Genomic DNA, 13,952 nt, shown 5'->3' with positions numbered 1-13,952 from the left:
CAGAGATTCTGCTATAATTTACCTGTACAGAAACCAGGGCATTTCTTCAGTGGAGTTTCCTGCTTTCTGGATGTTGCTAACTGCACCAGTGAGGTATCATTTGACTTATTGCTCTGTCCCCTGTAGTTGCTGTAGTCAAGTTCTGCTTCTTGGCAACGGTACTTCATAGGTGGTTCTGTCTTTCCTACTGCATCACACCAGGGGGCACAGCATGTCTGGGTGTTTCCTTGTTCATGATGTTGAGGCTGATCAGTGGGCTCAGGTTTTTCCACTCAGTCTGGCATTACAAAGTTCCCACTGACTTCTCACTTAATGGTTAAAGCAGCAATTGATGACTGTTGACTAGATTTGTTATTTCATCAGGGGACACAAAATAGTGATATCTAGCTCTACCATTCTTTCTATGTTAGCTAGAGTTCTTTACTCAAGAACTTGCCCATCATCAAATATTTGCTTACCCTGAGATATAATTCATAAAGAAAGGCTGGATAATGTTTGATTTTTTAAAAAAAAATCAGCTGTCAGAATAAGGATTTGGTTTCCGAGCAAGCTCCAATAGTGATCAATAGTCATCTGGCTGTATGGATTTAAAACTTACTATACTGCCATCCATTGCCACTATTATTCTTATTGATGCTTAAGTTATCCCATCTTTGGCTAGGGGGACCCTCTCCAAGTTGGCTCCCATGTCACTTTGACATGATCTCATGATTTCTGGCTGGACTGACGAGATATTCCATGTTCATGTTATATATCCCGCCCTGGTCCTAGAATCAGCCATTTCTCTAAAGAGCTCTGCTTCCTTTGAACAGAGGATGAATATAAAAACCATAATCTGAAAATTAATGGTACTCGTTGCTACTGAGATCATCGATACTAGACTTTTATAATTGGTAGAGCTGGGACAATACATTTTTTTTAATTTATAGTTTATTGTCAAGATGGCTTCCATATAACACCCAGTGCTCTTCCCCACAAGTGCCTTCCTCAATGCCCATCACCCTGCTTCTGCTCTCCCCCTCCCCCTTCAGCCCTCAGTTTGTTTTCAGTATTCAAGAGTCTAAGTCAGGCAGAGGAGGACAGATACCATATGTTTTCACTCATAAGTCTACCAGGAGAAACTTAACAGAGGACCATGGGGAGGGAAAGGGGGAAAACGAGTTAGAGAGAGAGAGACGGAGGCAAATCATGGGACAATACATTTTTAAACTGAAAATTCATTATGAATTTATGCTGATATCACCAATCCAAATTTAGGTTTAAGAGTTTTCCTATAACTTCTTTTATTATATCTCTGTAATGCTGAAAATTTTGGTTCTTAATGACATATTTTTAATTTATTTTCAAGTAGTTTCAGAATATTAATATCAATATTGTTACTAACAAGCCAATTGCTGGAGACAATTTAAGATTTCATTGCCATTATCTGTCCTTAGGATATATATGCCATAGTCTAATTCCAATTTTTCAAGTCAGTTGAAATAACTCTGTGGGTTATTGCATCACTAATTTGATATGTAATTAGGTTCATTTTGATATTTAGAGATTGCTTCTTTCTAGTCTTTGGTTTAATCTTACTTGACAAAGTATATACAACATTTATATGGTTCCAAAGTCAGATCTACAGATGATCCCTATTTAATGAGCACAACAGGTAGACCTTAACACCCATGGGTTCAGAAAGTATTTGTCCTGCCTAGGTGCTGGGAACACAGAGGTAGTCATATCCCCTGCCCTTGAGGAGCTCAGTCCATCTTAAGAACCTACCTATAGCCAGTTGAATTAAAATATGATGTATTAAGTGTTATATTCAAGGGAAAAACACACTAAGAAGGGAGGAGATAATTGGGGCTGGAGATAGGAATCTGGGTAGTACCTTGACGGGTAAGTGGGAGCTTGTCAAGGAAAGTCATGAAGAATCATGAACATATCACACACACACACACACACACACACACACACACACACACACACACGTTTATTCAAAAAACATTTACTTCCAGGTCCAAACTCTTAGCCACCTACTTTCTGTTCCCTGAACACTACTGACATGGTGAATGACTCCATGCTGGGGTCTGAGGGCCATGAAAGGGGACCTGGGTCACAGTGGATATTTAAGAATGCACAAAATTCTCTCCCTGTTGATACACTTTCCTATATCTCTTACAATGCCTGCAAACTCCTATGGAAACTAACTTTGCAAAAGCACCCTCACAGGCAGGATTTCCAGGGATGTCTGGATGGTTCAGTTGGCTAAGTGTCCAACTCTTGATCTTGGTTCAGGTCCTGATCTCATGGTTCTTGTGTGTCAACCCTGCGCTGGGCCCTGTGCTGAGTGTGTGGAGCCGGCTTGAGATTCCATCTTTCTCCCTCTCTCTCTGCTCCTCCTGTGTTCTCAATCTCTCTCAGAATAAATAAATAATTTTAAAAAATGATTTTAAAAAAAGGACTTTGGGCAGACAAGTGGGAGAGGGCACTAGCTCCACCTGTATCCTTTCCTGGGCAGGTGTCCCCTGGTAAGGGGCCAGAATGTCTCCCCTGGCTCTATAAAACTACTCCACAACCTCAATGTCAAGAGCCATTCTCTGACCCGCTCACGCCTTCTGGGATTCATTCTCTGGAGATACTTTGGTTCTAATGGGACCTATCATCCATTGATCTTACTTTTCCACTGCCCCTTCTTACCCAGCACAGGTGCCAGGATCCATCATAATCCCCGCTTTGCATATACCTGTACCTCTCCGGCCACTTGCTGCCAGCGTCACAGCTGCCTAACACTTCCCCTACCCTGTGCCTGCACCTATGTAGCAAAATGTGGCTGAACAAAAACACAGGCCAGTGCTGACTACTCTCACTTTAAATCAATGGCCTCTTTCCTTAAGTGAGCCCTTGGTGCTGCCTGGCAATGATCTACATCCCTATTCTATTCCCTGGTTCCCTTGCTAGGTGACTGTTTCATATGGTCTCCTTCCTCTTCCAGCACTTTCTCATATACCCTTACTCTCGGCTTCCCACCTAGGAGAGTGCTATGCAGGTTGTATTTTAGAGACAGACAGAGAGAACCAGGGAGCAGCTACAGAAAGTCAGACTCTGGGGAGAGAGGTTTTAAAATAAAGCTTTTTTTCAGAAATTTAGGAGTGTGTGGAGAAATATAATCTCCACCACCAGAGCTACCTCAGGAGACATCAGGAGGGGCTTCTATTAACCTTTAAAGGCCTTTCAAAAATTAGATTTGTATTTCTTTTTGGCACTTTGGGTGCTTATTAGCAATCTCTTCCCTTAAACTAAACTCCAGGAGGGCAAGGTGTGTCTGTCCTGGCACTGTCGTATCCCCAGCACCTACTACAGTATTTGGCACATACCTGTTGAAGGTAAATGGGAAATAAATGAATAAACAGGCTAAACTTAGTTCCTTCTGGTTTCTTCCCTCCTTAGGTGAGCACAGGGAATCTGTTCATCTTTGGATCACTAAGGGCAGGACTGAGAACTATCTATTGATGACCATTATCCTCCAGGCCAAGGGTTCAAATGGGGCCATGTATTTTGTCTGTGAGTGTGAGGGCATGTGCTTGGGAACAGGAAAACGAGGGGGGAGCAGCTGGGGTTGGGCAAAGGGGAAAAGCAGAATGGTCACATACATTACCTCCACACTCAGGCTGTGTGCCGCTCCAGGAGCCGTTGACTTGACAGGTCCGCTCAGATGACCCCCGGAGGGCATGGCCAGCTTCACAGCTGAAGCGCATCAGACTGCCTGGGGCAAAGCTGTCCCCCAAACGGATGCCATGTGCTGGGATCCCTGGGTCACCACAGATTCCCATGCTAGTTCCTATGGACCAGAACCAAACAAAGCCCATTGTTTCAGAGGTGGCAGTGGGGAAGTGGGACAGAAAGATATTGGATCCCAGGAATAAGGAGGATGAAGATGGACTATGTGCCTTGCCCCAGTTACTTGGACCTTACTTACTACCTTACTACTTATCTTACTATGCAGAGGTCAGATGATACAAAGGTCTGAGGTCATGCAGCAAGGGAAGAAAGTAGAAGGAAGGCTCCGTGGTGGAGACCAGGTCTTTGACCTCTGGCCTGTGCCAGTGTGGAATGTCAGTGGTCCAAGCTGGCGACATCTTCTTCCTCTTACCTCTTCTCTATAGTATCTGCAGATTCTGTGCCCTCTTTGTGTCCAGCTCCAGCATCTTAGCTCAGATGCCCAGTGTTCTTTTGCCCAAACTATTGTGAGAGCCTTCTAACTAATGTTCCTAACTCCTAAACTCTCCCTGTAACCCATCTTCCACTTTATCCTCAAACCTGACAGGAGCAGCCACCAACCATCTGATCTTGTTTCTTTCCTACTGAAACATCTCCACTAGCTTCCCATTGCCTATGGGTTAAAGTCTAAACACCTTAGTGTAGGTTTGTCTTCTCAGTAGCCTGGCTTGAATCTGGATCCTGGGCCTTTAACTGAGGATTCCCTATTGAAAAATTACGCAACACTGGTGAATTCTAGTTGAAAGTTTTAGACCATATCATTCCATTCTTTCTTTGCCCCTTGCTTCCTGCTACATCTCTGCATCTATCTGGGTCCTGATATTGTACAGACCCACCCAAGAGAGTGTTAAAGACCCAAGAGGTGGAGGAGGGTAGAGAACAGGAGACAAAGCCACAAGATCTAGGCTTGTGGGAGCCAGGACCCCTCATAAGATGAAGATGTATAGGAGACATCATTAGAACACACTAGGCCATGGTAAGTATGAGGAAGGAAGAGGAAAATTAAGGTGTCAATAGCAACTTTATGAGAAGATGATGTGGAATGTATCTCCTCATGAACCCACATGTGTGGGCATTGAATGGTAACATCTGAATGAACATTTGGTTTCTTGGAGTAAGTAAATATTTAAGTCATGTATACCCCACTATTTACTATTTATGTCTTTTCTCAATCTTGGAATTATTTCCTTTTCTAGTGTAGTCTCAGACTGTGAGAATACTATATAATCCCATGTTGCTATTTACCAAAAAAGGGAGATTCATTCAACCTTCAACTCAAACATTTGGAAAAAGGGGGCCCACCACATCTGGCTAGATTTTCTTCTCTTTTGAAGTTTTCCAGGGTGTAGCTCATGCAACAGGCAATACTGGGCCCTCTTGAAGGCAGCTCTGATGGTGAGTACACTAACTTCCACACTGGCCAGCTGACCTCAGCTGCAGATGCAGTCCTGAACAACAGGCTTGAAAACAGAACTCTCCAGTCCTAGGAGCTGATTTTTTTTTTGTTTTTTTGAGAGAGAGCACACACACATGGATGCAGGAGAGCTAGAGGGAGAGGGAGAGAGAGACTCTATCTTAAGCAGATTCCACACCCAGCACAGAGCCCAATGTGGGGCTTGATTTAATGACCATGAGATAATGAACTGAGGTGAAATCAAGAGTAGGATGCTTAACCAGCTGAACCACCCAAGGCATCCCAAAAGCATTCTCTCTTTTTTTTTTAAATGTAGGTTCCACACCCAGTGTGGAACCCAACATGAAGCTTAAACCTACAACCCTGAGAATAAGACCTGATCTGAGATCAAGAAATGGATGCTTAGCCAACTGAGCCACCAGGTGCCCCCAGGAGCCTAATCTGACAGAATGGTCCTCACTGCAGTGTTTAGGGCTCTATTTCAGTGATAGAAGGGAATCTAGGATAGAATATTGTACCATGAGAGCAGATGGTAACTGTTGGCCCTCTACTGAGGTATATCAGGAAGATGATGACATTGCAGAGGTGGGCAATGAACAACCTGAAGTATTTCTCAAATGCTAGAAATCTCTGCATGTCCTGATGGCTCAGGGACTTATAATCTCTTATGTATCACCTGGGTGCATGGTCATACAGAACGAGGCTCAGAAGTTTGACCCTGAACTTCTGAATGCATATTTCTTAGGACTGGAAGGAGATGCTGTTGCTAAAGATGATATCTAAAATTTCAGGAATGGAGGTATTATATTCTACTCACCAATGCACATCTAACATTACTTCCTAATCACTTATTCTTCTCATCTCTCATTTTCTTATCTAAAGCATTTAAGATTCATTCATTCCTCAACCTTAACGTTAATATAATCCCTTCTAATCCCATCCTCAGAGGTCTCCAGCAAAACTCTGTCCATGATTCTCATCTCCAAAGTGTTTGTTATCCTTGGTGGATACACAGGAAAAGTGATTGCAAACTATTCTTCAGAATATTCAGGTCAGGGATCAAACAACTGAATGCAACATATCCTCTAAAGGTGGGGGGTCCATGTCCTCTAAAAGTTCCTTTCTTGCTTCTTCCTTTTTCATGTTCCCAGAGAATCAGCTTGTTTCTTGTCCCCCTTGACCTCTGATGTGGCCAAGAAGAGTCCCTTCTTTTATATGTAGGACTAGTGCTTAGGAAGTCACAAAATTAAGAAATCTCAGGGTTGAAACGGTTTGGAGGTTTTCTAGACAAGAACTGTTTCTGTACTGTTTCAAGTAGGTCATTTTCCAGCATCTGCTAACACAGCTCCAGAGAAGGAAAATTAAATTGAGACAAAGAGATTCAGGATTCCGTGCCTTGGGCCAGGAGAATGGTTGGGTTACACATGCTAACAGACAGTAGAGGTTCAAGGCTTTCTTTCTGGCTTCTTTCTCTGGTACTCTGCACCGCCCCTTCCCATGAAGAACAAATATCCACACGACAGATAAAACAGGCTTTAAGAACACTATTGGCCAAATACCTTGGAGAAGTGTCTAGAGGGAAGAACTTTATTCAAAAGGACAATTCATAGAAGGGTCTGGGACAAATACGTGCTTGGGCAGGCATATGGATGGGAAATGCGTCTTTCCTCTTTGGAATGCCTTTTCCTCCTGGAACTTGCGCTGTGGATAACTCAGGAGGCTTTGGTATACATGACTCTTGTCTTTTTCATGCTATTTTCCCCAAGTCACTTCCACCAGAAGTCCAAGCAGAAAGAAGTTAAAGGCCTGGGGTAACAGGCTTTCCACTAGTCTTGGCTAAAGGAGTCTCTGCCAAGTTCATGAAGTGGATGATTAATGAGATTAATAAAAGTGAGGGACCAAAGTCCTGGGTAGTAATATAGAGCGATATGTCTGAGATTGTCTTGGGCAGCCAGCAGCCTTTTGAAACAGTGGTCAGTATTCAAGAATTTCTTCTTTCTGGGGAGACCTAGCCAATATCTGGTTCAATATTCTGGCCGTGCCCTGAAATTTGGGAGACAGGATCATCTAGGAACTCAAACTGCAAGAACAGCTACATGTCTTGTGGGTGAGGTCTCAAATCAAGGAGAGGGCATCTATAACAGAAGGTCAGGATACTTCCCACTAAGAGGGGGCCTAACATGGGAAGGGATAGGGGTTAATTTCAATGCCAAGGGGGGCTTCCTGGGGGAACATAAAAATACATGAGCAGCTACATTCTTGGGGGTGACATACTTTATGGAATCTCTTTGAGAACCAGGTTCATCTCAAAGGAGACCAAGATCAGAGGTGCTAAGTTTTTGCTTGGTAATTTCTGTCATTGGTGGGACAATTCAATTTCAAATATTTTGTTCTGCTAAGACATTACAGATGAACTTCTGGTTTGGATAATATGGACATAAGAGCTATGGCAGTTTCTTACATTTGTTCTTTGGAAAACATGTCTGTGTCCCCCACAGTGATTAATAGTAAAATGAATTTATTAATAGGAGAAGTCTGAGATTGGTGTGTGAGGGCAGTAGTGGAGACCTGTATCCCAGTAGGCAGCCTTGACACAAGACAAGTTGAAGAGGCAGTGATAAGAAAGAAAGGGAACTGGTCTGGGGCTTTGGAGTTCCAAACAGGAAAGGAAAGAACACAGGAGTGGGTTTGGACCTGGGCCCAGCAACAGGGAGGCTTGGGCTCTTCCCAGAAACTTATGGAAACAAGTTTCTGGACAGGATTCTGGCCACAGGGGGGACTCACAAACTTACATCCTCCCTAGTTTTGTAATCTCTTGGCTGTATGGGCTTGGACAGAGCAGATCAACAGGATGAAGCTGGGCTCAGACCACCAAAAGGCTGACGTCTGGTTGGGACCTCTCATAGCTGTGCTCTCTGGCTGTGAAGGTTAAGATGGGGGTCCAAAAGGTCAGCTTCCTTCTTGCCCATCTGTCACACTCGTGAACCTTGGGAGCTCATCCATCTCCCACCAGCCAAGTGTTTCATTGGACCCTCCTCCCTCATGCCAAGCTCCATACCTGAGCAGTGGGGAAGGGAGCCAGTCCAGTGTCCATCCAACCCACACATACGGGTGGCATTTCCGATCAGAGTCCTCTTGCCGGTGCAACTGTAACGCACGACTGCTCCGACAGTATAGCTGTCCCCGGACATCTGGGCGTGGGGTGGGGAGCCCGGATGGCCACAGGACACCACTGTGGGGAAGAGCAAATATGTCAGCAACTCTGCACAGGGATGAATCATCATCATAGGAAACACGCTAGGCTTTCTGTAGCAGCAGGCAGAGAAGAAGAGAAACCTTGGGTATCTACTGAAGTTTGCTTCCTGCTGGCGCACCTACCTGGAATCAGCAGACAATGCCTACCCAACCTGCCATACATTTTCCTTATCTGTGAAATGAAGAGTAATACTGTTGTTTTATGAACTGAGTAAGATAATAGGTGGGAGACTGCTCAGCATGAAGCAGGTGTTCAGTAATAACTATTTCTTTTCTTCTTTTCCTCTTGTGCTCACCACTCTCTATTTCCTCACTGCTGTAGGACATATCCAAAGTGTCTCTGGCAGCAAGGTGGCACACATAGTAAACATAAGATGGAATAGACTGTCTGCATTGGCTATTGTTTCCAGAATAAGGGCAAGTTCCGGCCCTTTTCCAACTGCATCTTACAGATGCTCACATCAATTGTCCTCAACTTGTTCCCTTCAGTCTGCAAGCTCCCTTTCCTGAAACATCAAATTGTAACTGAATACCAGTGATAAGATTAGAATACCAGATTATTGAAAAAAATGAAAAAAAAACTAGCCTGAAAAGATATATGCACCCCATGTTCACTGCAGCATTACTTACAGTAGCCAAAACATGGAAGCCACCAAGTGTCCACTGACAAATGAATGGATAAAGAAGATGTGGTGTATATTCACAATGGAATATTATATAGTCATAAAAAGAATGAAACCTTGCCATTTATGGCAACATGAATGGACCTCAAGGTCAATGGACCTCAAAGGCATTATACTAAGTGAAATAAGTCAGTCAGGGGAAGACAATTACCATATGATCTCACTTATATGTGGAATCTAAAAAAACCCCCCAAACAATGGAGCTTTTAGATACAGAGAATAGATTGGTGGTTGCCAAAGGCAGTGAGTGGGAAGCGGGCCAAATGAGTGAAGGAGGTCAAAAGGTACAAACTTCCAATTATAACATAAATAAGTCATGGCATGTAATGTTCACCATAGTGACTATGGTTAGTAATACCGTTTTGCATTTTTGAAAGTTGCTAAGAAATTAAGTCTTAAAAGTTCTCATCACAAGAAACAAAATTCTATAGCTATCTATGGTGAGGGATGTTAAATAGACCTACTGTGGTGATCACTTCACAATGTATGCAAGTATCAAATCATTATGTTGTATACCCAAAACTAATATTATGTTGTATGTCAATTATACCTCAATTAAAAAAGAAAGATTAGAATACCAGACTGAGATGTACAGGACAGGGCAGGGCAGGACAATGCTGTCAACATCACTGGGTTTGCTTCCCATTGTTCTTGCCACAAGTTGATACCAGGTTCTTTCATTTACTCAACACATATTTATTGAGTGCCTGTTATGTGTTAGGCTCTATTTTATATGTTTGGGAGAAGAATTTCTATTCTCTCATGGAAATTATATTCTAGCAGAAAAATGAGACTAAATTAAATAGGCAATTCTAGGTGTGTTATGAAGAGAAACAAATCTCCATCAAAAAAACCAAATCTTCATCCATGCAGAGGTGGACTGAGCATGCTATTTTTGAGTAAGGTGGTCAAGGAAGAGCTCTTGGACAAGGTGTCATTTGAACAGTGATTTGAATGATCCAAAGAGTTCTGTCATGCAAGATCCGTGGGGAGAGTATTCTGAGGCAAGGAACATTGGGGTAAAGGCCCAGGGGCACAATGAGCTTAGTGTGTTTGAGGAACAGCAAGAAACCAGAGCTGCAGAATGAACTGAGCAAAGAAAGAATAAAGGACATGTGTGGAGAGGTTGCTAGGAACCAGATCATGGCATAGGATTAGGATTTTATTATAAGCATGATGGGACACCACTGGAGTCATGTGATTTGATTAATACTTTAACAAGACCATCCTGGCTATAATGTAGGAAACATTCCAGAGTGTGGCAGAAAGAGGGCACTACTGAAGTAGTTAAAGAAGGGTGACAATGTCTTGGATGGACTAAACCTTGTGGTAGGGCAAGAGACTCTTACAGTCATTGTTTGTACCCAAAAAGGGCACAGGGCACAACATAGATGATGAACCGGACAGGTGACCAAAGGGATAAAGTGTGAGTTGGGCCAATGATGCCCAATGTTGGCCAGATACAGGGATGGCATGAATAGGTCGGGGGTATCTTTATTTTATTTTATTTCTCATTGTGGTCTTGGTGTGTTTCAAGCCCTATTCTAGGTGCCTATTATCTATGATCTATCTTATCTAGCTAGCTAGCTAGCTAGCTAGCTAGCTATCATTTATTTATTTTTGAGAGAGAGAGAGCGAGCGAGCAAGACAGAGTGCGAGCACATGACCAGGGGATAGGCAAAGAGAGAGGGAGACACAGAATCCAAAGCAGACTCCAGGCTCTGAGCTGTTAACATAGAACCCGATGCAGGGCTTGAACTGTGGGATAATGATCTGAGCTTAAGTTGGATGCTTAACCGACTGAGCCACTCAGGTGCCCCAGTCTGTGGTATATTATCTGCAGAGACTACTGCTTAAAATTGCTTCCATCTAGGCATAGAGCCCATTTCCCCTCCCCATGAATCTGGGCTGGCCTTGTGACCTGCTTTGACCACTGGAATGTGGTAGAAATGATATTGGGTGGGTTGTGGATTCGCAGGATTGGCAGCTTCTGCCTTCATTTTCTTAGAATATAGTTGCCACCATGTAAGGAAGTCTGGCTTAGACTACTGAATGATAAAAAAATTACATGGAGGCAGGAGCCATGTGGAGAACAACCATAAAGCCCCGGGTGACTGCTGGGACCAAGTTTCCTGACAAGTTTCCATCTTGGATCTTTAGGTCTAGTTGAGCCTCAGTAGCTAGATGCGCTGTCTCGATTAAATTCTGCCTGAATTGCCAACCAGAAGCAATACAATGGTTGTTGCATTAAGCCACTACACTTTGGGGTGATTTGTTACACAATATATAACTGAAAAAAATGCATAGGACTTTGGAAGTCTTGAGGGTAGAGGCTGTATATGCATGTGGGAAGAATATGATCCATGGTGGCCAAAGGCTGGCTGTTGCACACTGTCTGCAAAGATGGCCACCAACAATTTTTCCCATCCCTGTACATGCATGCCACTCCTCCTGCTATACCTATTATTTCCTCTGCCCTTGAATCTGTGCTGGCTTTGTGAAATACTTTGCTCAATAGAATGTAGTAGAATGAAGTTTGGGAAGTTTGAGTTCTGGCCTTTAGAAATCTTATTGTTTCCTCTTTTGATCTAAAGGCTCAGCCTCCAAGTAAAGAAGACTAAACCATCCTGCTAGAGAGAGTAGCCACATGGACAGAGGCCACATAGAGGAGAAGAGTCAGCCCAAAGCCCCAAACATGTAGGTGAGGCCATTTTGGACTCTTTAGTCCTGATTGAGCTGGTGGGGCACAGATGAACCATTCCTGCTGTGATGGTTCATTTCAGGTCATTGTGTAAAACGGACTGGGCCATATGATGCTCAGATATTTTGCCAAACATTATTCTGAGAGGGAGTTTGAGTGAGATTAACATTTGAATAGGTAGACTGAGTAAAGGAGACTTCCCTCCCCTCTCTTTTTTTGTTTCAAGTTTTTATTTAAATTCTAGTTAGTTAACATACAGTGTAATATTAGTTTGAGGAGGTAGAATTTACTGATTCATCACTTATATATAACACCCAGTGCTCATCACAAGTGCCCTCCTTAATACCAAGCTCTCGAAGGCCTGAATAGAACAAAAAGGCAGAGTAAGGGAGAATTCTCTTCTTCTGCCTGTCTTTGAGTTGGGACATCAGTCTTTGCCTATCTTTGGACTCAGACTTGGACTAAAATTTATACTATTGGCTCTCCTGCTTCTTGGGCTTTCAAACTCTGATCACTGCTTGCTCTCCTGGGTCTCCAGCTCGCCAAATGCAGATCTTGAGACTGCTCAGCCTCCATAATTGTGTGAGCCAATATATAAAAATATAGATCTTTCTACACCTACCTATACCTATATCTGTACCTATGTAATCTTCCATTGGTTATTGGTTCTGTGTCTCTGGAGAACTCTGACTAATCCAGAGCTGAGCCTTGAATCCTTCTAGACCTTTATCACTGTAAGAAAATACAAACAGTTGATATTTTAAGGCACTAAGTTTTGAGATGTTTATTACATAGCAATAGATAACTGATACAGTGAGTTTCAAGGATTATACTATTTCTCCTTAAAATAACCCTATGAGGTAGGCACTATTTTAATCTCCATCTTACTGATGAGGAAAATGGGGCACGGGAAAGAAGAGTGACTTATCCAAAGCCACAGACTTATTCAATGGTAGAATTAGCTTTTGAGACCAGGCAAATTGACTCCAGAGGTCACATTCTTAAGTACCATAATTGACTCTCTTCTGCAATGCTATTTTAATAGTACCAATGAATTCTGTCCTTCTGAAAGGAATGAAGTCTCTAGTTACAATTTAAATGATTCTATGACTGTTTATTAGAAATTTCTGGGCTTCTAGAAATTGTCCAATTTAAACTTTCTAATGATTTTTCAAATAAACCCGTTTTAATGGAAATAAAACATACATATGTAAAAGAAAAATGCAGTAAGCACAAGCATATAGGTTAATGAATTGTCACAAAGCAAATATATCCATGTAGCCACAATTCATATCAGGACACGAATATCACCAGCACTTCAGAAGCTCTTTCATGCCTTCTATCTTCCTCCTCCTCCCCAAAGTAAGCCACCAATTTGACTTTCTACACCATTATTTAGTTTGCCTATTTTTGAATTTCTATAAATGGAATCATATGGTATATATTCTCTTGCATTTGGCTTCTTCTACTAGACATTATGTCTATGATATTCATCGATGCTGTGTTTAGCAGTGCTTCTTTCATAATCACTGCAATAACCAGGAGTTGGCAAACTTTTTCTGTAAGAGGCCAGATAGTAAATACCTTAGGCTTTGAGGACTACATACAGTCTCAGTTGCATACTCTTCTTTGCTTTTTGTGTGTGTGTGTGTTTTGCACAATACTTTAAAAATATTTTTTAAAAAACCACATTCTTAGGTCTTAGCCACAGGCTGGATTTGGTCCGTGAGCCAAGTTTGCTAATCCCTGCTATATACCATTTGTATTAGTTATCTGTTGCTATGCAACAAATTGCTTCAAAGCTTGGACACCAATAAACATTTACTATTGCTCATGGTTTCTGTGGGTCAGGAATTTAGGAGTGGCTTAGCTCAATGGTTCTGGGTCAAGATTCTCCATGAGTCTGTACATAAGATGTTGGCTGTGGCTGCAGTCATCTGAAGGCTTGACTGGCTTCCCCTCAGAGTGACTGATACAAGAGAGCAAGGTTGAGGTAGAAATGTCTCTTGTGACATAGCTTTGTAAGTCACACATCACCAGTTGACACAGACTAAGCTGGGTACAGTGTGGGAAGATATTATATAAAGGCAAGAATACCAGTAAGTGGGGTCATTGGGACCATCTTCAAGGTTGA

At 42.5% G+C, this 13,952-nt stretch overlaps 1 protein-coding gene across 1 annotated transcript in view; it reads right to left on the bottom strand.

Annotated features, from left to right (window-relative positions):
* Positions 1-13,952, bottom strand: part of CSMD2 (CUB and Sushi multiple domains 2) — a 590,124-nt gene that overhangs the window by 29,624 nt on the left and 546,548 nt on the right. Inside the window, exons 58-59 of the mRNA XM_029945853.1 lie at positions 8,238-8,411; positions 3,644-3,826 (exon numbers count right to left, since the gene is read on the bottom strand). Of these exons, the coding sequence (XP_029801713.1) occupies positions 3,644-3,826; positions 8,238-8,411 (357 nt within the window). The remainder of the gene's footprint in view (positions 1-3,643; positions 3,827-8,237; positions 8,412-13,952) is intronic.

Source organism: Suricata suricatta, chromosome 8, assembly GCF_006229205.1.
Source record: "Suricata suricatta isolate VVHF042 chromosome 8, meerkat_22Aug2017_6uvM2_HiC, whole genome shotgun sequence".
Lineage (NCBI taxonomy): Eukaryota > Metazoa > Chordata > Mammalia > Carnivora > Herpestidae > Suricata > Suricata suricatta.
This window is presented reverse-complemented; position numbering and strand designations above follow the sequence as displayed.